Below are 25810 nucleotides of genomic sequence, written 5' to 3'. Positions count from 1 at the left end.
AACAAGGCCACAAAATAGTAGCAGATAAACTGAAGAAAATAAAAATAAATAAAGGACTAAAAAAACTAAGTTCACTGTCTTGAACCATATACACTATATCACATACAGATGAGACCTTCAAAATAGTTAAATGCCTTCCATGGCTACTACAATCATCAAACCTTTGATTCCACATTTTCTTTTACCGAAACAGATTGTACCCTCTACCTCTCCATGGCTTTCTAGCAAGCCCATTACAGATTCATTGCCCAATCTTCCAGTTTCATGCTTGGTTAGACAGCAAGGACAAGTTGCAGTCTCTGTTTCTTTCAATCCCTCAGGAAATTTTGACCTCTCTTTATTTGAAGATGACGAAGGTAAGTAGTAATCATTTGGTTTTGCTTAGTCAGGTTTAGCTTCTTTTATGATAATCAATTGCTTTATGGTTAGTGTTTGAAGGTAACATGCAAGAAAAGAAAACCTTACATGATTAATGATTCAGTAGTAAATTATGAAAGAACAAGTTGGTTTTTTTTTTTTTTTTTTGTGGAAAGACTTTAAAATCAAGCTGTGTTCTAGTTTAGAATTTTCTTATAGATACGTATATAGTTGCTTATGCCTCTAATCTTTAAGATGAACTTTAGTAAGTTGCATAATCAAAGGTGTCACTGGTTTTTTTTCACTCTGCTTTAATTAATTACTATTAAATGACAGATTCACCAAATGTTGAACCTTCAATGCCTCCAACTGAGGATAGATTTGATGTTGCTATTGATAATGTTGCTATTCAGAGCCTTGATTTATCCCCCTTCAACAATGCTACAGGAATTACTGCACCCTTATCAGGTAAATATCGTTAAGGCCATGCTTAGAACTCTTTAGTTGAGCCATGATTCCCTGACAAATTGTTCCCGCTAACTTTGCCGCAGTTGAGCCTAAAGAATTTCTTGAACGTACGATTGGATTTACCATTAATTATACAAGAGAAGATCCTCGTGATCCTCGAGAACTATCAGAATTCCCTGATATAAGACTTTGGTTTGTGAGACTCGATGCTACTTATCCTTGGCTACCTGTGCTGTTAGATTGGAGAGCAGGAGAGCTTGCTCGTTATGCAGCCATGCTAGTGCCTCACCAGGTAATAGACAATGGTTGAATATATATTCATAATTGTGACTCAGTACTCTATCAAGCATGATTTAATGGCCTAACTTTTGAAAATAAAATAAAAATTCTGTTTTTGGCAGATGAATATGAAGATGGGTGTTGTTTTCAATCCTGAGGCATTGGAATTGTTTGTCATGAAGAAAGTTTTCATTGTCTATTCTTGGTTGAAGCAGCATAATATTCCAAAGCCTAGATTAAAGACGAGTGACATGGCTAGAATGCTTGGATTTGGGATAGGAGATGAGCTTTTTGACTTAATAGATCAATCCCAACCTTCTTCTTCATGAACAATCAACAGCCTAAAACAGAAAACTTAATGTCTCTGTAGGCCGATTGACCAAGGTGCTTAAAGACTTCTGCATTTTATGAAGATTGATGGGGTCAAAAAACATCTAGAAGAAGCTGCAAACTAAAATGGCGGCACAACATTATGAGAATCTGAACTGCACGGAAAGAGATTTCTATTGTTTCAGCAGACACCAAGTAATACTTTTTTGAGTGCCTGATATCTATGTATCTAATCCTATGTGCCTTTAGCAGTAATCTATGTGAGTGATCAGAGACTTCAGAGACAAGATAAAAAGAAACAGACTTTACAGCCAAATAATGCTTCAGATCTTAGACAGTTGGTAGCTTCCAGGATTTTATCTTTCTTGGTCTGCTGCTGCTTCCTACTTCATAATCCCCATATTTTACTAAATGGATAGCATGAATATGGCATAGAAAGTAAATTCCTTACATATTAACAATTCTGACTTTGATAAAAGAGCTTGGATTTCTGGACTAGAGAAAATGAAGTTTAAATTTGGATGAAATCTTTACTGGTTTTGTGCAAAAATGAGGTATAGTAAAATAAGGATGTGGATTTTAATTCAGGGGAAATGCTATAATACATGAGTACAAGAAAGTGAGAAGCAATGGAAAGCAGTGCTTAGTTTCTTCCACCGTCTCCTGTTTTAACCCTGCTATAAGAAGTGAAGCTGCATTTTCTCTGTAATGAATCTGCATTTCAGTTTTTGTAAATGGTTATTAATACTTAAACAAGATCAAATTGAAGAGCTCTTAAGTTGCATGGGTTTGTTATAAGCATACGGAGTAGAATGAAAGCAGACAGATGCCTTAGCTTAAGCCCACAAAGACAAAGAGGAAGTTCAGTCATGGCTTTGCAAATTAAAATAATCAAAGCCCACCTGCAAAATTATGGTTCCTGTTTTCTTGGAATCATTGAGAACGACCCTGTTTGAGAAAAAATAAATCCTGTTCACAGTTTATACTTCCAGATTTAATTCTTAATTATATTTATTGGAGACCCAATTGAATCAGAGGCGATATAAAATCAAAATGATAATTCATCTAATCGAAAGAAAGAACTTAAAAGTCAAGATTTCTATTTCTGAAAAGACCTTTAATCACATGACTTAGTCATCAAATATAATTAACGAAACGTACAAGAAAAATTCAAGAAGACGAATGTATGTGTTCAGCTAATTTAGACGAGAAAAAGAAGTAAAAGAAGTTCAATTCTGTGGTATGAATCATAAATGTAAAATGCATTAATGATATGAACGTGCTTGTCGGCTGCTTCCTCATTGGCATCATTATCATCTTTGTTTGCGTGATTCAATTTGAAACTCTCTCCTCCTTTAACCCATCACATTCTCTGCAATTTTTAGACAATATTTAAACCGTGTTTGGTTCAGTAATGGGGGTAGCTATCAACCCTCATATACTACTATACATCATTAATCTTTAATTATTTGGAAAGTTTTTGGCACAATCAAGAAATTTGTCAGTCTTTCATTTGTGTATGACTAATTGACAAAATTTTAGGTGGTAATTGAAAGCTTTATGGTATTACTTTTGTTGTTAGTACCCATATATCTATTTTTAAGCCCTCGTGACAAAATTTGCATGAAATTTAAATATTTCTTGTGTGGATTTGAGAATTAAATTCTCATAGATAAAGACAACTCTTTATACAGGATGTTTGCTTTAGTGGTATTGGTAAATTAATGTTTCTTTTTAAATAAATTTGAGAAAAAAAAAATAGTTCTCTCAATTTCATACTATCCATCTCTTTTTTTAAAAAAGATTAATTATTTTTTATTTATATATATATTGCAACATTAATTTTTTTCATTTTTTATTTTATTCTTGTATTGAAATAGATATAATAACTTTTGTAATATCTATAAAAGGATAAATTAGTCTAGTTTAGCTAGTTTTTTTTCTTTAATTAAATATATTAAATACTTTTTTAATTCGAATGAGTTACTAAAAAAATGATAGTTAATATAAAATGAAAAGAGAGTATAAAAAATTAAAATATTAATATATTAAACAAAAAAAAAATTAAATAAATTTTTTCAATATTAAATATCAATTCTAGAAAAACTGACTAGCCAGTCCAACCAGCTACCAATAGTTATTTGAAACCATGAGCTACCTTTAGTAGTAGTCATAGGTTATAGTCACTGGCTATAAATGCTGTCAGTAGGGCTAAACTAAACAACCAATTGAACTAACTTTGGAGTTGCTAAATAATTATGAAGTGATTCATGAAAAATTGATCACCTCTATGAAACGAAGAAAATTGGTCAATCATAAAACATGTAATACAAAAATTAGGAGGTGACGAGCCACCGAAAGAATTAAACATATAGTGAGAAAGTCTTGTCTCACCACCATGCATTAGTATAGCTCAACGGAGAGGCTAATTTCTAATCAAATGGGTCAATTCTAATAAGGTGGTTGAAATTGATGAATAGCTAAGCAACCCTTGATGCCGGACCATCCTAACCCTGTCCGACCATAGTAGGAGCACCCATGTCCACGTGATGATGTACATCAATACATGTGAGGCCTTGTAACACGTAGGTATGGGACGCCATTACAAATGCAGCAAGAAAAAGGATGGTGGAGACCCACTTCTTATTTTTCTGTCTACTCTGTGTAATACAAATGCGAGATTTTTGGTGATTTTTTACACATCACATGATAACAATTGCATGAACTTTCAGTGTCACTACGAAATTATGAACTTTTTGTTTGTCTTTTTTGTGGGTTTGCATGACAAGATGCCTTTCCGATCTCTCCGTTGACAATCTTGTTCAAGTTGCATTTTCTGTTTGTTGGGGGGACCTTCATACGTTGCCTTTTCTTCAGTTCCGATTAGGGTTTTCTTCCAAGTTAATGAAAATTACAGGCATATGATGATACTTTTTTACATGTGCCATTGCTTGGACAGTTGGGCACACGCCATGCAAGGTTTAATTTCTGTGACGGTTAGCATGGAGAATGTATCCCACTTATACATTAAACCGATAAATACATCAAAATTAAATAATTCTCTCAACTAAATCTTGCAAGAATATCCGGTTATTCAACGATTTCCGCAGTGCCTTTTTTTAGTTAGTATTTTTTTAATTATTAATTATTATAGATTTTTCTGACAAACCCACTAAAAGTTATTCACTTGATTATTCTTTTTTTTTTTTCCAAATTTGTAGTGATATGAAATCTAAAAAATCTCATGAGATAATTCAAAAGAAAAAGAGTTATGCCTGACAAAGTAGGTGAAGAAAATAATAGGATTTGCAAATTCAGATCACCTTTGGGAAAAAAATAAAAATCAGGTCACCCAATTTTCAAAAGGCTGCAAATTGTAGTCCACTTTGTTGCTTTCTAAACTCTTATTACAGAACAAAACAAGAAAACGAAATGTAACATCAAGAGAGCAGCTTAACAAAATATTGTACATATTTCTATGGCATATATAGTATGAAAGTAAGCTATCGATGTCCATCTGGATTCAATATACTGAGCAAAAAAGTCCTTTATTACTATAAATTGATGAAAAATAACATCAAATTAAGTAATTATCCAACCTTACTTGGTTATTCGCTTTATCTATTCGACCTTAATTTTTATCAGTCTCTCATTATTTTTGTTTTAGAAAAAGAGCAGTCTGTAATAATTTAGAGTAGAGCATTTTATGCTCGTTCATTAGAGATTATTAATTGCTTTCTAAACTCTTATTACAGAACCAGTAATGAAATTCAATTTATTGAGCAAAACTGATTCCTAATCTCACAATAAAATAGGATCTACAAATTCTGTACTCTCATATTCATGCATTACTTACTTATTCTTTACCATGCTGCATATTCAGTTTTTGTTTATTGCTTTCAATGAAAGACATGGTTAAATGAACAATCATATTTATAAAGTTAGACTAAGTGAAATATTTCTTTTAGTACTTAGGACAATTTTTAATTAATTATCGAACCCAGCATACAAATAGTAACATATAATTTGTATATCATGAGCCGTAATTGATAGCATTGCTGCGCTTTATAATACTGAAAACATAATATTCACTGCAACAAAATGATCTTACATTACTGTCACGTTTACTAATAAACTCGTCTTTGTCTAATTAAATATGTTATATATATATATACATCTAAAACAATGGAACTAATTAAGCCCAAATAAAGGGAAAAGTGACCATAGTGAGATTGCATTGTGCAGTTGTTACGAGACATAATATCATGAAACATGTATCCATATGAAAATATTTAGGGTGAAGTGGTCCAGCTTGCTCCACAAACATGTGGTGTCTTTATGTCGGCTGATTTTAATTTCTTATCATTCACTTTTTGGCATGTAAAGTGATGCTACCATTTTGTTAATCCCATAGACACATAACCATGGATTTACTTATAAAACAACCATTAATATATATACAATATGAAATAGTGATAGTTGACATTTAGGTATAGTGCATTCCTTTCTGTTTTACCATATTGCTTTGGAAACATATTTCAAAATTAAGAGGCAGACTTCAAATAATTAATATAGATATGGTAGATTTAAGTTTTATATGTATATAATTCATATACCTATCAACTTTACATCCATCTAGCCACATAGGCTTGAATTAATGGATTTATAAGGAAAATATTTGGTCATGCTCTAGTCCAAAATGCTCACTATATCTATATTAGCATATAATATACACATATTCATAGTGCCCTAAAAATAAAAAAATAAAATAAAATAAAGAAGGGTTGTCATATGATATCTAGTGATTAGCATCTCTCAGTTATCTTCAAATTGATCTCTGTACTTCCTAACTTATAATTCTAATGGAAATTTAATTTAATCATGCATGATGATAAGATCGTTCAACTAATATATTTAGTTAATCTTCTACTTTCCTATGTAGGATAAAGAAATTATTGGCATTTCTTTAAATATAAATAAGTAAATTGAAAAAAAAATCAAACTTAAAAGCTTAGCCACTCATCGTGAGCCTAAATGTACTTACGACATTACATATTTCCACATATTGCTCTAAAAAGTACTAGTAAGTTTGTTAAATATAGATGTAGCTACTTATGAACTCAAGGAATATTGATTAACTTAATGTATACTAGTAAAAACTATAATAATTAAGTGGCTCCAAAAAAATGTTTCAAGAAAGTGACATCACCCTCAACAGTCCAGCTCATACAGATACATTTTCCATCAAAATTTATGAGCTTGTTCCTCGATTATGGCAGTACTCGTTTAAGTAATTTGCATACTTGGAAGTGAAAGGCACATTCAGCATAGCCAATGTCTCAAAAAGCAGCATCTTTATGTTGGTTTTCTATTGCATTTTGTTTGTCATAACTTCCAGCTCCTCGGTGCCTACGTTGTGTTTGTGTTTGTAGCATCTTAGAACATAAATCTAGTAATCAAGAGATCTTGTCTTTCCTCAGTCTTGCCACTAAAAGATCAGTAGAAGGAGACGCTAAATGTTAATTAAGTTAGCATAGTGTCATTTTAGTACGGTTTAATTAATTAAGTTAGCATGCATGACTTTGAGTCTGGAATTCTTTTCTTGACCTAGTATTTAGAGATAGTTTAATTAATATAGAGCGTATCAAATGAGACCGTTGTAAGTGATAAAGTACTTGTATTATCTTAAGATTTTTTTAATCAATCACATATGTTTAAAGTTTGAATTTAAAACTTTTATTAAGCTAAAAAAATAATGATCATATTATGTATACGTTATTAGATATGGATTATACAATATTATAGAGATTTAGATTAACTTACTTTTGATTTGTGTTTGATTATTTTCTTTTCTTCTTGAGAAGGAGCTTTCACTTTATGCAAACTAGAACAGCTCATGAATGCTCACCTAATTGCTTCCAATGGGCATGGTAATTTAATGTTTTTCTTTTACCACTTTTATCTTTTTAACTTTTACTGAGATACATCTCCTTAACAACTTGTGAAATAAATGAGAGACGACCTTACGGTAGCAGTGTTATAAGTTATCAAACATGGTAGCCCCAAGATGTTTTTTCTTGCTAACCATAGACGAAGCACACCTCGTGGCTAAGTTCACCGGCGGTGGCCGACGTGGTTACCCTAGATGCCACATCACGTTTAAGCAGGACCCAGGATGTGGACGTCCACGTGGAACAGCCGACCCATAGGGCAACTAGGTAACAAAAATCGAGCAAATGGCGATACATTACACAGGGTAATGGAGTGACTCTTTCAACGTTGTCTGTCACCACTTCATATTTACTCTGCTTGTTCCCTCTTCGACACGTGGGCCACTGTCCCACCTTGTCTCTCCCATTTTGCTGATGTGGCGGTATCTTAATTAGGAGTGATTTATTTATCTTTAAATATGCAAGGGCTGCTACATTACATATCTCTCATTTTACCCAAATCTATGAAAATAATATATATTACCTGGAATCGATTTAGCAATTTACAAAAGGTAAGTTGTTTTATTTAAAAGAAAATATGAAAAAAAAAAAGGAAAGCGAAAATTATAAAGTTAGAAAAAGATATAGAATTTATTTACAATTTAATTTGGTTATAATCTATTTCTATATAAATTTGATTACGTAAAATTTTAAATTGATTTTCACTTTATTTAAAGCATATAAATTTTAAATTTATAAATAAATTTTATAAATCATATGGATTTCAACCAAATACAATATCAATATTTCAAACAAAACTTTTGAATATATAAATGATTTTTTAATAAGTAAAAGATATTTAGTTTTAAATTGAATATAAAGAGTATTTATAATTATATTACTCAAGAATAATTAAAGTTATTATAATTCAGTGGAATAGAGTCTATTGTGTAAGTATTAGCTTTGATACAAATTAAGTACAATGCAACCTTCAAAATCTTATTATATTAAGTAAGCATATACTTTGTAAAGAAATGTACGAGGTTCTATTCTATCTTCTGAAAAGTAAAAAAGTTTTGAGTAGAAAACAAAAAGGGCATTTGAAAATACATTACAAAAGTTAAGAATCTAAGATTAGATTTGTCAAGGCGTCTCATCACTCTTTCTACAATTTGGCACTCCAAAATTGACATGCTATCACAAAAGATAAACACATAAACTAATCTAATAGCAATCTGATATTGATTAATCACTGAAAAGGGGCAAACCTACATGGTTATAGCCATATGATGTGCTTATTCTTCTTAAGCCAAAAGTGGCATTCCATTTGACTAGCCAAGAGAAGAGCTAGAAATACAAATTAGTGATGGTGATGGTACAAGGTTTCAAATCAATAGTCTAATCCAAAAATGAGATCTAATATAATATCTCTTACATAAAATTAAATCAGACAAACTAGAGAATACTCAATCTCTTTGAAAGTAGCTTTGGTAAAACAAGAACAAAAAGAAAAGAAAATGGAGTAACTAGCTAGCCATCTTTTTCTGATATAAAAATCTAGTCATTTTAGCCTTTTTAAGCTCCAATCTACTCATAAACAAAAAGACCCAAAAACCCTTTTTCCATTATTGAACAATAAGGGTAACCCTAATGAATCAATGATTAGTCAATTCCTTTAGACAAATATAGTAGCACTTTACAATGGCAAGACAAAGGAGAAACACAAGAAAGTGGAAGAAAGATCCCTCCCGTTCTTAAAGTTCATGTTGGGAGAGAACTTATTGTGGGCCCTAAACCCTATTCATATATTTAAGAAGGTTATCACCCCCCATGCTATACCATTCATTCACAAGCTCAATCTTAGATTCAAGTTTTTAAGAGATAGAGAGAAGCTAAAAGAAAAAAAAAACCCACATTCTGTACTTGAACTTAGTCCTTGCCAAATCTTCTTAGTAAGATCTTTTCTCAAAATGAGGCCTTTTTTAGTTGTTTCTCTTCTGTTTTTGTCAACTCTTCTTGTTCACCAGGCTAAAGGTATGCTAAATATATACACCTTAATTATGAGTATGCAAAAACAACCCTTATTTTAGCAATATTGTGTTTTCTGGGTTCTAATATATGATCTTTCTATGTAGGAATTCGCTTGGAAAAGGGATTTATGCAAGTTGAGCATCAAAAACTCCATGTGAGTTGTCTTATCTTCTGAAGTTTTTCTTCTTTAATTTTTTCCCCGTTTTCTTCTTCAATATTTTGTTCATGCAATTTTGATAGGATAAGGAAGAGAAGAGTTCGTTAATAAACAGAAGTACTGGTGGTATTGGAGAGGTTATAATCTGCAAAGAAGGACATTGCACAGGTACCTTGAAGAAAAGATCAGTTTCTAGAGTTTCCAAGAAATCATCATCATCATCATCACCTCACCACTGGTTACCGAGCATTCACGAAGATTACTACGGACCTAGGCATCACAAACCTAGGCACCATTAATTAGTTTCTTCTGATCATGACTACTCTAGTTAGGATGATTGATTATTCACTTGTAGTTCAAGTTCTTAATTAGCAACTGATTAATGTTTCTAAAGGTCTGACATAGGAGATTATTGGGTTTTACAAAGATTTAAACCCCCATGACCATGTACTCTCTACAAGCAAAATTTTTATCCCCAAGAAACTGATAAAAAAATTATCATTCTTTACTAGTTATCTTAGATCATCATACAATTCTGGGGATTCTGTAGAGTTTTTGGAGTGGAAATATATGAATTCAGAAACTCAAACGTCTTTTGATATCTATGGTTGCAGGAATGAATAGAAAACTGACTACTGTGATTACCTCTGCTACTTCTACTTCTACCACCAGCACCACCTCCAAGGTTGGTTGGTTAATTACTATAATACTATAAAACGACAGACTAATTTAAGTTTCTTTACCTAAGTAAGGTGTGGATATATATTTATTTCTCTCTCTATTATACAGAACAAGGAAAATGGAGGAACTAAAGCTAACCCAATGACAAAGGGAATATCAAGTAACGGAGAAGTTGGTGAGGAACATGAGAAATTCACCATTAATTCTTCACCAAATTCTGAGCATCAGGAGGTGACCCATGATAGCTTTGTCGACATTATGGACTATTCTCCAGCAAAGAGAAAGCCTCCGATACACAACTAATGTTTGTAGTTACAAAATTAGCAGCCAGCAGCTAGCGAGCTAGAGGAAGAAACCTTTTAGGACAATAAAAAAAAAAAAAAAAAAGGATAAAAAGTTTAACAGCATTACAGAAATGCTGCAGTTTTTTAGGACTAGGAATGAGTTTCTGTACATAGTTTATTCCATTATCATAGTAATTTGATTATTTTTATACTCTGACTTTGATGGTTGATATACAGCACTTGGCCCGACCTCAATAGGCTTTTATATCCTATGTAAATGATCATGTCATCTTCTCCATTGAGCTAATACATCAATAGTATCTATCTGCTAAGTGCCTAGTGCATGACTCGTACGTCACCAGATATTTAATCCCAAAAATCAGGAAAAGATTATAAAATAATTTAGCAATTCTTAGATATATTTAATAAAAACAGGTATGCTAATTGGTTTAGACTTAATAGTGGACATCTAATTAAGAAAATTATTTAAAATAAATTACTTTAGATAACGTGGTTAAGAGATGTAGCTCAACTTATCTGTGGAAAGATGACTTGGCAGACAGATTTATCTAAAAACTTTTCTCATAAAATAATGATTTTTAATTTTAACAGAATTATTCAGCTTCGACAGCTAGTATAATAAAATTGCCTTATAACTAAATAAACTTCAATTAAGCTGCTGAAATACTTAATTTAAAAAAATAAACATAAAGTACACTTGAGAGCTACTTTGAATGGAAAGAACATTTATTTTTAGGAGTGAAAGATATCGGGTTCGAGTTTTCTTCTCTGTTCTAGATGAATTTTTACTTTTTTTTACGAAAATGTAAGGTGATGATTATTCCATGTTATAGTCACGGCCACCTTTCCATAAATAAAAAATAAATATAGAGTTACAAAATAATTCATAAACTTTACTTATCTTTCAGAATTATTATAAAATTATGATTTTAACATAAGTATTCACCATCTTGTTTACAATTCTCTTCATTTCATTATTCAAATGTATGCATAATGAAATTATTTACTTAGAAGGAAAAAAAAAAACTTGCTCAGAATACCCATAAAGATAGCAAATGATCATCACATTAAAAAATTGCAAATGGTCAATACAAGTACATCAGATATTGAAAATATTAAGCAACAATTCATGGAGTTAAAATTATCAGAATATAACCCACAACATGGATCAGTCTCTAGTCAATGAGTTAAAGAGATCCAAAATATATCCCACAAAATGGATCTATAGAATTAAAGAGATCAATATGCATCCCACAAAATGATGTCACTAGATTTCAAGAACTCAAGAACTTTTATTCACCATTTCCACAATGATATGAAGAGATTTGTAAGCAAGATTTTGGACGATTTTATAAAAATTAAAAATTCTAGATAATTTTTCTTTAAAGAAAAAAAGAGTATGAATTATTTTATAATTCTCCGTTATTTAAACTTCTTAATATGATATCGGTGCTAGAGAGGCGTCAACCTAATTATATGTCTTAGCGCACGTCTAATATTTGGAATTGTCATTTTTATTAAAACAAAAAAAAAAAAGTGAGAAATAAAAAAGATGGGAGGTAATCGCCATTCCAACACTTGAGCAGGTCAATATTTGAGCTCTATCTGGTTATATGATGTGTTACTAATGTTGAAGATTATGAACAGTTTTTTTAAAATTAAAATCTTATGATAAAAGTCAAGAAATAGGCAAGTTTTATGAATGATTGTATAGTACCTCTATAAACTTAGTCGATTAAAACAAATAAATGAGCATTAGATTGCCATATGTAAATAATGTACATTGTGATGATTTTTTAACAGTACATGCCACTTACTAAAAGTTCAAAAGTGTTAGAAATCAACAATTCAAAATGTGGTAAGAAAAATCTAAAAACCAAAAGCTTAAACATCAATAGCTGGTGCTGTAGCATACAAGATTTTGGAAACTCAAAAGGGTTAAAACATTTATTCAAGAAACAGGAAATAGGTATTGGAAAACTAGAGAGGATATGTGTGATCAGTGAAGAAGAGGCATGTGTTGAAATGAAGTAGGTATGAAGGATAATGTGATGACTTGAGACCCTGCTTTGTGTTTCCTCTACGAGAGGCAAAGGGCTAACAAAGGGATTTTTGAGTGGGTCTACCATGTCTCACTCATTGATTGCAATGCATGTGATTGTGTAGTTTCTTCTGCATGTGGGATCATATACACTGTGCATTGGGTCATTAGTCTATGGCCTATTACAGCCCAACCTGTGGTTAACCATAAAATAAGGAATGAGCAATTGTCTTGTCTTTCAACGACCCAATCTTGAAGGGTTTTATCTGTTTCACAGATATAAGGGCTAAGCTCATCCTGAAGGCCTAAGAAGTGGTCCACCAGTGTTATCAGAGGCAGCCATGTCATTTCTTTCAGAAAAAAAAATTCCCCTTGGTGATAGTGGTGCGGATACATGCATATCATTATGATACGACAATTGTCTATGCAATTCTTACCATCTCTGCTGCACAAGAATTAACCTGTAATCTTGTTCACTTTTCATGTAATGTAATAGGACCATGAAAAAGCATTGTCAATACCCATATTTGTTTTACTATTATTGTTATTTTTCTTTTTGGATAAGCAAGCATTCTCATCCCAGTGGACTAAATTTCTCTTCCAAGAAAAGAAAGAAATGGACCTGGCTGTGGCTGGTTAGAAGCCGAGGGATGGGCCATTTATCAAAATTGATATGACTTCTTGACATTTCTATGGAAATATGATCATTCTTTAGCTTTATTTACACATCTGCTATAAATATTCGGCCAATTCTGAAATCCATTAATAAATTATTATACACTTTTACTTAGCTAAAGTGGTAAAAATCATTTGTTCTTCAGAATAGAATTCTTGGAATCAATTTTTTTTTGTATATTATTAAGAAATCTTCACCCATCCCTTACAAAAGGAAAGAAAAAAAAATCTTAACCAATTCTTAGGGAGTGTGCGAGGCATGTGAGCAGTCAGGTCAAATTACACTTATAATTATATAAACTGGCTCATTTTATTTATTTATAGATAAGTTTTTCGACTTTACAGTAACTAGTGTATGTTGCATGATCATTATTATTATTTTAACTATAAAACTAAATTTATAAATAAAATCTAAAATTGGAGTTTTAATATTTAATATTTAATATTTATTAGCCAATTATATATTTTTAAATGTATTTTTTAATTTTTTCAATATTTTAAAAATTTATTAATATAATTATTTTAATAATATCTGTTAATTAATTTTAATATTGTATAAATTAATAATATTAATTGATATTACTACTTTTAAAATTAAAAATTATTATATAATTAAAGATTAAATTATTAATAAATACAATTTAAAATAAATATTATTTTCTAAAATCATAATCATGATGTAATTAGGAATCTAATGTATTAGTTAGTATAATTTTAAAACATAATTAATATGCTACTATTTAGAATATAATTAGAATTATTATCAAGTTAGGTAACTAATTTATTAGTTAATATAATATTAAAGTATAATTAATATGCTATTTCTTAGAATTAGAATCATTGTTCAATTAGGAATATAACTCATTAATCAATAAATTAATAGAAAAAATTATAAAGTTACATCTAAGCTTGAATTTTAAATAATAAAAATAAGTGCATATGTCAAAATAAAAATCATATATGTCAAAATAAATAAAGTTGTCAAAAAAGTGTCATGTCTTAAAAATTAATATATATACAGTAAAATCTCTTTATAGTCATACATTTGGAACTGAATAAAATTTATGACTACGAGGAAGATATAACTTAATGGAGATTTGAATGCTAAATTTTTTCTATTTTATCGGTGAAATGATAGAAACTAGAGATAAAGATATATAAATATCTTTGTCATATTGTGCAAATAAAATTGATAAGATAAAATAATATTATATTAAAATAAAATATAGTATAATATATATTTTTTGAATATGTATAAAAATATCATTATATAGAGAGATATTTTTTTAAGAATTGACCTAAACAATTTATAACTTATTATAAGAGAATTTATTTTTATTTATAACTAGCTCAAATTGGGACTATAATTTTTATTGCTATGCAGAAATTATTATTATTATATAGAGTACCGATATATAGAGGCTTTTCAGTATATGGATTTCACTATTGGAAGGCTGTCTTCTTGCTTGGAAGACATTACTACTCTTCGGATACCACATCGTTTTTAAGATATTATTGCGTGCGAGAAGAGTTGAGACGGTAAATACAACTACTTGAAAAATATTATCTTGATATGTGTATTTATTTTTTATATATAGAATTTAAATTTATATATAATTTTATAATTTTTCTATTAATTTATTAATTAATAAATTACATTCTTCATTAAATACTGATTCTAATCCTAAAAAATAACTTATTAATTATATTTTAAAATTATATTATAATAAATAGTTTTCTAGTCAGGATAATAAGACTAATTATATCTTAAAAATAACATATTAATTATATTTTAATACTATATTAACTAATAAATTAGTTTTCTAATTAGATAATAATTTAATTTTAAAAAATAATATCTTAAATAAAATATTTAATATTATATAGTTTACTACAATAATAAATTTTTAATTGTAAAAAATAATTATTATTATTATATTGATAGTATTAATTTATATAATACTAAAATTAATTAATAAAGAATTTTAAAATAATTTTTATATTATTACATGAATAATATCTTAAAAAATTTTAAAAAACTAAGACTGAAATTTAAAAATAATTAGTTTGCTATAATTTATTAAGTATTATAAATTAATATTAATTATTTAAAATTTTATTAAATTGTATCTATCAACTTGATTTTATAATCGAAATAAGCATGCGTAAAAAATAGTATATTTATAATTTATAATCATAACATATATAAAAATGTGAAGAAAAAGAGACATGCAAATTTGTCAAAAAGATTTTACTTATTTTTTATTAATTGAGTTAATTTCTTTTTTTATTAATGTAATTTAATAATTATTAATTTATTAAGTATAAATCTAATTTTATCAGTTTAATTCTATTAGAATTTTAATTATTCATTATAATTGGTTCTAATTTTAGAAGTACAAAAAACAATTATAAGTATAATACTTATAAATTTTTCTTAAAATTTAATTTTTTTATTTTTCAGAGACAATTTGATAAATTAATATTGTTCGTCGGTAATTGAGCATCATTTAATCTAATTTAATATTATCTAGTAATTTAAGAATATTGATTTTGATAGATTTTAAATTTAGATTTGTGGTTTTAGAAGAGTAAGTTAATCTTATTTATATTTATACTAGTTTTATTTGAAAATACTTGTCTATATTTTATTTGGATTTGATTTACACTAAATATTAAAAAATTGTTTATTCTACAGAGTTATCTTTATTATTAAGAGTTTAAACTAGTATTTAATTTTTACTTTAATAATTAAGTGTATATGTGTGTGTAAATACATACATATGTATAATAATTGAAATAAAATGGATTTTACTGTAGCGATATACTTTAAGAAGGGGGCTTATATATATTTTTCCACCTCCTATCTTTTGGAAAATTTCTTTCAAGCCCTCCCCATCCTTTTTCTTCCCCGACGTCACACTCCTCCTCCTCCTCCTCCTCCCTACCTCCATTTCCGCTGCCTGCACCTCTAACAACCCACCATTTTTTTTTTCTTTTTCTCTCTTCTCGCTAGCATCGTCTTCCTCTTCTCATTTCTTCCCCGCTGCCACCGTGCAACCAGCCGCTTGCCACCTCTTACTTGCAAATCCGACGGTGGGTTTGTGTTCCCCACCCTCTGAAACCCAAGAACAGCTCATCCTCTAGCCTTCATCGTCTCCGACAGCTTTGGTGTAGTTTCACTAGAGCAGCACTTTTTCGGCCGCGATCTGGCGTCCTCCAAGCGAGAGTTGGTCGTGATTTCAGTGTTTTCGGACTCTCCATACCTCAAGCTTCGCATAAGCGTTTATGGGTTCGAATTCTGACACCGTTATATCCTGGAGTTTTCAGGATGTGCAAATTTTAGATTTTGGGAGTCGGTAAATTTTATTTCAACCTTAAAAATTTTAGATGTAATAATAGATAATTTAATTTAATTTGATTTAATTAATTGATAATTTAATTATAAATCTTATGAATTTATTAGTATGATTAGTTATTATTTTGTTTTGTGATAAATATCGTTTTGAATAATTAATTTAGATACGAGCAAATTACTTATTAGAGTTGGTTGTAAATTAAATATTTATGCCGAGTAGATAAATAATCTCTATCTGAATTGCGTTGCGAAATTGAAAAAAAATAATGCAGTTCTGGTGGCACAGTCCCTGTTAAATAATTGGGGAATTTTTGAAGTATTTTTAGCAGGTTCTAGACCTGTTATACGGAGCATAAATTTCTATATTTTAGATGAGATTTTGCCAAATTTTTGGTAGAATTTTTGAGTCGAAATTCTTAGACAATCAATTCTATGAATTTAAGCCTAGGTTGTTGTTCCTGTGAATAGATAACCCGTCTATCTAACCTGCCCCACCAGAGTCGTAGGAGCACAGCAAGAGGGTCGTCAGAACTGTGAGTTAAAGTCATATCCTCTGCATATATGCCTGCCAATTTTTATGTAGCATTTTCGACTAATAATTATTACAAATATTATTAGTATTATCATCATATTAATATATTTTCATTATTTTGATTATAATTTGAAATTTTTTATTATTTACTATTATATATTTAATTAATTGATTTATGGATCTAAATTATTTATTTAATTAATTGATCTAGGAATTTAATTAATTAAGTTTATATATGCAATACGTGTTCTGTTCAATCTTATTTAATAAGTTATTGAACAATAGTAAGATTGCTTTCGAATTGTTCAATCGTAAGATTGCTTACGAATTATGTCATTTTTCATGTTATTAATGTTATGATTGTATTATGACTTAGGATGAGATTGCAGTAAAACATACTACTTGATGGGTTGCATCAAGACCGCGTGCATACTAGTATAAATCAAGAACAAATAATAAGAGAATATTTTTGTGATGTGGCCTTGTCGAGTATAACTCCCTGGGCTATGGAAATTTAATTGCTAGAGGAAAGGTTCCTAGTCAAGCGTTCCTCTCTAGGCGCCAGCTACATTAGAAATTAAGTGTCCAGACTGGATTTACGGACTCTAGTTGAGCTTCGCTCTCTGGGCGCCAGTATCATCAAAATAAGAGAGCCGATTGGCTAATGGTATTGGAGTCTAGAGTTCTGCTGAGGTACTTGTCCCGTACATGCTAAATGGTGTTTTTCTGAAATAGGATATAACATGCGTTTTAATATAATATAATAATTTATTTTGACAAAATAAATATTTCACTGAGATATTTTTATTTACTTGGATTATATGATTTTAACTCATTTTCGAGACTGGCAGTCTCAATTTTAATTTTTAGGTGACAGCTAGATTTTCTGTCGTCTTTCTCCGGACAGACCGATTTCTTTCTTCTTCGGGCCTATTGTAATTAATTTCTTTTTTTTGTATTTTAAATTATTTGCAATCTAGACTCTTTGCAGCAATGGATTTGAAACTTTACACATATATATTTTTTTGGATATGTTAAAACTAAGAAAATTATTAAGTGATCATGTTGATGGAGTTGATCTAATTATGTGGTAACATTGTGAATGATTTGTTAGTATATTTAAGTAGTATGTATATATATATATATGTGTATTTATTGATTAGTTAAACTTGCTATAAATTTTGATAGCCTGAAGTCTATCTATCATCTACATATATAAATATTAACTTATTAGCATCAAGGTTTTTTCTTTTCGGATTTGTGCTCCTTCGTCCCATCTATAAACTTTTGATTTTCCATTTCATATGTTATATAAGTATAAGGTTTAGGTCAAATATAGCATGTGAGCAAATAAGAATCTCTTTCGTTTTTCTTTGTTTTTTTTTTATCCATTGTTTTATTTTTTCGATTAATAATTTTGTTTTTGTCTTTTGTATTTATAATTTTTTAATATTCTATTTCTATATAAACTCTATTGGTGTACTACCATAATTTATTATATTTTTTAATTATAAAAAGACTGCATTCATATAAGTAGTTAGTAATTAATGTAATTATATATATAGGTAATAATTATACTCATTTTTCTCAATAAAAAGAAATTTTAATTGGTTCATCGCAGTTAGATCAAAGGAACTAATCTTGTATCAATCGTTTTACCCATGTAGAAGGATATAATTTTTCATTCTTATCTACTTTTCTTGTTGTGCTATTCTTATTTTTGGCTTTAAGAGCACATTTAAACAATAAAAGTTTTATGAGAGAAGGTGCATTTTTGCCTCTGGCATCTGGTGCGAGGAGTGAATTAGGCACAAATTAAAATGAATAATTTAAGCTCCCACTATAACAGAATAACTAACACCGTTGTTTTTTAAGTTAAATTTGAGGTGGCTAACAATGGATCCAATAAACTGACTTTTATAATTTTCAATTAAGATTAATTAAAAATATCTTAATATTAGAAAAGAAGCTACCACTTCTCTCCCTCCACCTCCCTCTTCTTCTTTCTTTCTCCGTCCCGTCTAAAATTTACAGACCATCTTAAAGTGTCAAGGACACAGAAGAGCCAACATCTTTGAGAACCCAAAAGGCAGAACTGAATCAAGAAATGCCCGAAACTTTGAACTCTCTTATACAGCAGAGCATATAGCTGAATTCAGACAGTGTTCTATGCTGAGCCCTTTTGCATCTCTAATACTATTATTGCTTTACCAATTCCAATGCAAGAATAATCTTATTTCTTATTCTACTTCAGTGCTGATCAACATGAGAATCCATTTATTCACCAGAAGTTGGAATATTTGCAGTGTTGAGGCAAATCTTAGCTTTCAAAGAAGCACTTCCTCATGCTTCAAAATATAGCAGAGCATGTTAGCTTTCAAAATTATTCATTCAAAAGGTGTGCTCTAATTTATTAATAAAAAATTTATTAAATTCATATCTGATACTTTTATTTTCATAAATTTTTAAATTTTAATATTATAAAAATAAAAATTAAACTATATAATATATCCAAATTTTAAAAAATTATCTTATATTTATAGACGTAATAACACAATATATATACTTATTAATATAGGATTTTAATAGTAAAAGTGAGATCTATTAATTAAAATAAAAAATTTGAGGTTAAAATTTAAATTATACTACATAACAATGTAGTATAAAATTCTTTTATATCATATTAATTAGTTAAAAGACATAAAATTAGTCAAACTTATTTAATAAACATGATTAATGTCATTCTAGCACTATATAATCATAAGTTAATAACGCTAATATGTTAGGTTTAACATTATAATAATTTTTTAACGTGATTTAGTATAATATTTTTTTATATCTTAGTATAATAATACTATATATATACATTGTTAGCAGTTATAATGATTGATGACGTAGTGTTGATTTTATTAAAAGAGATTAATAAAAGAAATCAAATTATATATTATATATATATATATATAGCTAATAGTTCTAATAGTGATTACAGAATTCTGAAATATTTAGTAATCTATTTTAAATTATTATTATTATTATTATTATTATTATTTAAAATACAATAAAAAGTCTGAAAATTATTAATAATTCTCTTAAGTTTCATGAACTTATTTTAAATTACTACTATTTATAATATCAAGAGTTGCATTTTTTATTTTTTTTCATTTTTTCTTAGGAGTTTTAAAATTGGTGGTATATGTAATCTTAAATGATTAGATTAGCGCTCTTCCGGTCAAAATGAACGACTATTTTGCAAGCCTTCGCAAGTCTCTGATGACTAGAAGGAAGACTTGGAAACTAATCACTTAATTAAGACTTTTAGAAGATTTCACAACTATAAATGCAGCTTCCGGAGAAGAATGATTAAAATAATAAAAGTCATTCTTTATGGAAAATATTGTATCTTCATAATGTTCTTAACAAATCATTTAAGACTTGGAAGACTTTTTTTTTTTAAATAAAAAAGAAGTATATGATGAATAACCTAAACATTACAACAACGAAATTAAAAAAAAATTAAATTTTTTAATAAATTTCAATCAAATTTGTGTTAGAAGACAACGTGTCCTCTTGTATAGTTTTCCAATTTACTAGTAGAAAAGGTATAAATGTTACTTCATCTTTATTTATCTTTACTCTTTTAAATGCTTTATATCTTTTAATTTGAAAATTTATTAAGTATAAATAAAAAGGGACATATAAAAATTAATGAAGTACTATATTACTTTACTCTGATTTCTCCTGAATTTAATGTGAACACGATTGGATCTCTGTAATGTCTAATAATTTCATGACTGTCATTTTCTTATGAGCTGGGAAGCAAAAAACTTGGCAAGTTGGAGTAATGGCATTGCTGCTGTATAAACATATACAGGGAGCTTCCTAGAACAAGTAAATTAACAAACAGTAACATGGGGCCATTTGATTACAGGTATCCCTACTATATATAAATGGGTGGGGTGGGGTGGGGAGGTGGTAATTAGCAGTTCAAAATATACAGTTTCAATTCAAATATTATCAATGGGGCTAAAGAAGGAGCAGTGTCTGGTGCTGTTAGTGATGATGGTGCTGTTTATACAAGGGAAATGGATGTGGTGATGGTTGTTTGGAGCATGAGAGAAATGCTCTCTTGCAATTCAAGTCTTCCCTTACTGTGGCTAATTTTACCATCTTTGATTCTCTCTATAATTGGGGAATAGATGATGACTATTGTAATTGGGAAAAAAGTTTCTTGCAATGTTACTACAAAACGAGTTGTTGAACTTAATCTTGATCTCATAAGAGATCGTGACTCAGAAAATGATTGGTATCTAAATGACTCTTTGTTTCTTCCCTTCCAAGAACTTCATAATCTCAGCTTATTTGGTAATGATATAGCTGATTACATTAAGAACGAAGGGCGGTCCCTTTCTTTACTGTATTTACAATCCTAACTAATTATATAAATATTTCCAAATCAAAGTGCGATTCATCATACTTTTCTCTTCATTTGTTCATTACAGGATTTGAAAGGCTGTCAAGACTTGGTTATTCAGAGCAAATTTATTTAACTGGGAACAATTTCAACAATGATATCCTATCATCTTTAACTGGCCTTTCATCTTTGATAATTTTATATTTGGGTGACAATAAACTGAAAGCAACACTTAATGTTGAAGGTAAAAGTTCATTTCTTTAAATTTTATTTATGCCTCAAAATATAAAAATTATATTACTATTTATATTATTTTAAATTATATATCAATCTTACTCGTCGTGGATGCAGAGTTGAATAATTTGACAAGACTTCAAATTTATTTATAAAAAATAATGAGATCGATGACTTATTTTAAATGATATGAATTAATAAATTAATCTATCTATCACTTTATTTGGAAGGATTTACAAATATTAGATATAAGCCACAACCATCTCTCTGGAAAGATCTCAACATGGACAGGGAACATGTCTTCTCTTGAAGTTTTAAACCTTTCAGAAAATGAGATTTCTGGAAGTTTTTCATTTAAATTGATCCTTCCAGAGTTACGAGAAATTCATTTGTTTAAAAACAAGTTAGAAGGACCATTAAGGAATGGATTGTACGATTCGCCTGAGCTTATTGTATTAGATCTTAGCCATAATAATCTGGGTGGAAGGATTCCAAAATGGATGGGAAAGTTTTCCCGTTTGAGCTATCTTTAATTGAGTCATAATAATTTTCAAGGTCAAATCCCAACTCAGCTATGCAACTTGGAAAAGTTAAGCTTGATCGATCTTTCGCATAATAATCTATCTGGTCTTATTGTCCGTTGTCTACGAGCGAGTATTGAATGGCATAGAGTGCAGAAGCTCCTAATTTCACAACCTCAACAACCTCCCATACTTTCTCTGGCATTGATCTCTCTAGCAATAATTTTTCAGGCGAGATTCCTCTTGATTTTGGAACTCTTTTCACTGTCAAGGCGTTGAATCTATCTCACAACTCTTTGACGGGACCAATCCCTTCAACATTTTCAAATCTGACAGCAATCGAGAGTTTAGATCTTTCCTGGAACAATTTGAATAGAGAAATCCCTTCTCAGCTCACTCAACTAAACTCTCTAGAAGTTTTCAGCGTAGCGCACAACAACTTATCAGGAAAGACCCAAGATAGTGTTGCACAATTCGTAACATCTGAACAGGAAAGCATGAAGGAAAATCCTTTGCTTTGTGGATTGCCACTGCCGAATAGTTGCACCCCAACATCTCCTCCACCAATGACGCCAACAACCTCAATGGATGAAAATGAAGATAATGGGTGCATTGACATGGATGTTTTCTATGCGAGTTTGTGGTGTCTTACATTATAGTGCTGTTTGGGCATAGCTGCAGGTTTATACATAAATCCAAACTGGAGATGGACATGGTTTTACTTTATAGAGGTGAATCTCACAAGGAGCTACTACTTTTTGGTGGGTAACATTCCATTATTATCCAAGTTTGGACTTTCATAAAATGTATATAGATGTTATTGTCAGCGTACTCAATGTATTTTATGTTTCTACAATGTTTTCCAAAAAGTGTAATGTCGAGACTAGTTATAAAAATAATGCTAAAATAGCAATCGTTTTCCTATGTCTTATGCAAAAATCTCAAAGTCCATAGTTTGAATTACAGTGATCCCAGTGCCATTTGTGTAATTGCAAAGCACAAAACTGCTTAAACAATCACTAAAATTTTTCATATTTTCATACGTTTTTTCTTCCTTCCGAGTAGATTAAGAAATTAAACTTCAAACTCATGAAATAAAAATTTCCACATTAATCCAAGAAATACTAGTCTCAGTAGTTGTAAGATAATACTTTATATAAATAGTTAGAAAATATTAAAAATAATTAATTATCTAAAGGCTAAGAAAAATAATTTAAGATTTATATAATATGCAATGTAGGAAAGAAAAAATAATATTAAAACCTTGCTCTTATATATATATATATATATATATATATATATATATATATATATATATATAGATATAATTATAGATTTTAAATAAAAATTCTATTAATTATCATCATATGCAATGCAATGCCAAAAGTTTGAAATGATGATTGATTTTGAGTTATAATAGTAAATGTTACATATATGGGATTAAACTTAAAATAATCAGTCTTAAGGAGATGCAATAGTAAATTTTTAGATAATGAAAAATAAAAACTAAATATATAATAATGAAATTATTAAACCATATAAATAAATTTCTATAGTTACAAAAGATATTCATAAATTATTAAATTGAACTTTTATTATAATCAAACAAAAAAAATTAACCTTAATAATTGAAATAATATTTTGCTTTTAAGAATATATATATTAATTTATCTAATTTTCTCTAAAATTATTTTTCAAAATAAAATTGACATGTTGAGTGCACTACAAAAGCTCCAAGTTCCACTGCATGACACGTGAATTAAAGTATAACTTGATTTTATATTTTCTTAATAAACATTATGGTTTTATGTCATTTTAAAAACAAAAAATGAACGGCCAAAAATGGCTTTGTACTGGGTGAGAACGGTGCTGTGTGAAGATGGATAAAATGCAGGAGGTGCTTCTAGCTCATCATCAATGCAAAATGCATCCTGATGAAGTTGGTTATGAAAACTCCAATTGCAGCCAACAAGCAAATGTTTCCTCTGTAAGGTATGTCGAGATTTGTTGCCTGTCAATGCAAATTTGCCAAAAAAAAAAGACAGAGGGTGCAGTTCCATTCTTATTGTTCTGGTTGTGAGGATACTTTTAAGAGTCACAAGAGACTGTTATGGTCGATCTGTTATGCAAGAAACAAACTTATTTTTCAAGAAAAATCATATGGAATAATAGGCCATCTCCACCAAAGCAACTGATTACTATTATGAATACCTTAAGGAAAACAAACCCGTTGTCCACTAAATCTGCAATTGCACAGCTCAATTTGGAGACCACCAAGTGTTGGACGAGTCAAGATTAATATGGATGCTGCTGGTCAAAACTACGACAAATGCTGGAGTGCCGATTCATAATTGTCAGGGTGGAGTTTCATGTGCAGGAATGGCAGAAGCAAATGCTATTCTCAAGCCCTGGAGCTCGGTTATAGAGATGTAGAACTTGAGAGTGACTGCTTAAACATAAATTTAACTATCCAAAATCTAGCCACCCAGTTCACCTATCTTGGAATATTGATAGAAGAAATACAACTTGAAGCATTCAATTTCCAGTCTTGTATCTTCAAATTTTGTCGTGGTTTGCAGAATGAATCAACACATGCCCTTGTTCATTTTGCTGTTATTGATAACATTCAAAGAAGATTTTACTCTTCAGCTGGTTGTTTTCTAGTTCAGTTTTTTTTCCTTTTATAGAAAGATGTATTAATCTATCATTCTTCCTAATGCAATTCTTTTCTTTCACAAAAAAAAAAAAAAAAAAAAAAAAACATTTATGGTTCAATATTGAGTATTTCTATTTTTTGTTATATATTTACTCTTTGTTTGGATTGGAAGAGAATAAGAGGAGAAATATTAAAGAAGAAAATAAGGGAGAAAAATAATTTCTTAATGTTTCTAAAAGAGTAAAAAAAAAAAAAAAAGAAGGAAGATAATTATTATTTTTGGAAGAAAGATAAAATAAAAAATAAAGATAAGAAAGTGCAAATAAATAATAGATTTTCTGTTTTATTTTCCAATTCAAATAGGAGAAAGGAAAATAAATCTATTTTCTCTTCTTATTTTCTTTCCTCCGTAAGACAATTCCCAAATATAGGATTAAAATTATTGTAACATAATAATTAGGTTCAGTTCTCAACCGAATTAGTGTTTATAGATAGGACTAGCTATGGGCGTTCGAAACTGAACCTGAAACCGGTCAAACCTGGAATAGTGCTCGAGTCAGGACCGAAATGTGCCAATTTAGGATAAGTTTTTTTTCACTTGAAACTAAAACCGTTGATTCCTGAACTGGAATCAATATTATTTATAAATTCTTACTATATAAATATACAATTTGTTTATCATTTCTCTTTAGAATTATTCATTATAATTAGTTATCATCTATATATTTTTTTATTTCTCTAGAATACCTCTCTATAATATTTTCTTATTGTCTAGGATTATCTCCCTATAAATTATTATTTCTTTCTAGATTACTATATCTGTATATAATTTTATTATCTAAAG

General features: G+C 29.4%; 3 protein-coding genes and 1 long non-coding RNA gene across 4 annotated transcripts; all 4 read left to right on the top strand.

Moving 5' to 3' along the window:
* The first annotated feature begins 11 nt into the window (after positions 1-11).
* LOC8275715 (protein CHLORORESPIRATORY REDUCTION 6, chloroplastic) lies at positions 12-1750 on the top strand. The gene is made up of 4 exons (XM_002532464.4): positions 12-356; positions 694-825; positions 909-1117; positions 1227-1750. Exons 1-4 carry the CDS (start codon positions 131-133, stop codon positions 1431-1433), a joined length of 774 nt encoding a protein of 257 aa, XP_002532510.2. The 5' UTR covers positions 12-130; the 3' UTR covers positions 1434-1750.
* A 7336-nt stretch (positions 1751-9086) lies between these two features.
* LOC8275713 lies at positions 9087-10734 on the top strand. Its single transcript, XM_002532462.4, has 5 exons — positions 9087-9398; positions 9500-9549; positions 9636-9720; positions 10167-10237; positions 10342-10734. Exons 1-5 carry the CDS (start codon positions 9128-9130, stop codon positions 10534-10536), a joined length of 672 nt encoding a protein of 223 aa, XP_002532508.2. The 5' UTR covers positions 9087-9127; the 3' UTR covers positions 10537-10734.
* Positions 10735-15979: 5245 nt separating this feature from the next.
* On the top strand, positions 15980-18269 carry LOC125369419. The gene is made up of 3 exons (XR_007214999.1): positions 15980-17145; positions 17521-17837; positions 17996-18269. It is a non-coding gene; the product is annotated as an uncharacterized LOC125369419 (long non-coding RNA).
* Positions 18270-21052: 2783 nt separating this feature from the next.
* LOC125369588 (receptor-like protein 56) lies at positions 21053-22969 on the top strand. Its single transcript, XM_048372368.1, has 6 exons — positions 21053-21072; positions 21142-21235; positions 21341-21506; positions 21644-21799; positions 22162-22305; positions 22542-22969. Exons 1-6 carry the CDS (start codon positions 21053-21055, stop codon positions 22967-22969), a joined length of 1008 nt encoding a protein of 335 aa, XP_048228325.1.
* The last annotated feature ends 2841 nt before the right edge of the window (positions 22970-25810 follow it).

This window comes from Ricinus communis, chromosome 3 (assembly GCF_019578655.1).
Source record: "Ricinus communis isolate WT05 ecotype wild-type chromosome 3, ASM1957865v1, whole genome shotgun sequence".
NCBI classification, from domain to species: Eukaryota; Viridiplantae; Streptophyta; class Magnoliopsida; order Malpighiales; family Euphorbiaceae; genus Ricinus; species Ricinus communis.
This window is presented reverse-complemented; position numbering and strand designations above follow the sequence as displayed.

What these genes read in the sequence shown, in the direction of transcription:
- LOC8275715 (XM_002532464.4), top strand. Translation starts at nt 131, where the DNA reads ATGCCTTCCATGGCTACTACAATCATCAAACCTTTGATTCCACATTTT. An exon ending in TTTATTTGAAGATGACGAAG is followed by an intron (nt 357 to 693) that starts GTAAGTAGTAAT and finishes ATTAAATGACAG; the next exon opens with ATTCACCAAATGTTGAACCT. An exon ending in AATTACTGCACCCTTATCAG is followed by an intron (nt 826 to 908) that starts GTAAATATCGTT and finishes ACTTTGCCGCAG; the next exon opens with TTGAGCCTAAAGAATTTCTT.
- LOC8275713 (XM_002532462.4), top strand. Translation starts at nt 9,128, where the DNA reads ATGTTGGGAGAGAACTTATTGTGGGCCCTAAACCCTATTCATATATTT. An exon ending in TCTTGTTCACCAGGCTAAAG is followed by an intron (nt 9,399 to 9,499) that starts GTATGCTAAATA and finishes CTTTCTATGTAG; the next exon opens with GAATTCGCTTGGAAAAGGGA. An exon ending in CCACCAGCACCACCTCCAAG is followed by an intron (nt 10,238 to 10,341) that starts GTTGGTTGGTTA and finishes TCTATTATACAG; the next exon opens with AACAAGGAAAATGGAGGAAC.
- LOC125369588 (XM_048372368.1), top strand. Translation starts at nt 21,053, where the DNA reads ATGGGGCCATTTGATTACAG. An exon ending in ATGGGGCCATTTGATTACAG is followed by an intron (nt 21,073 to 21,141) that starts GTATCCCTACTA and finishes CAAAATATACAG; the next exon opens with TTTCAATTCAAATATTATCA. An exon ending in TCATAATCTCAGCTTATTTG is followed by an intron (nt 21,507 to 21,643) that starts GTAATGATATAG and finishes TGTTCATTACAG; the next exon opens with GATTTGAAAGGCTGTCAAGA.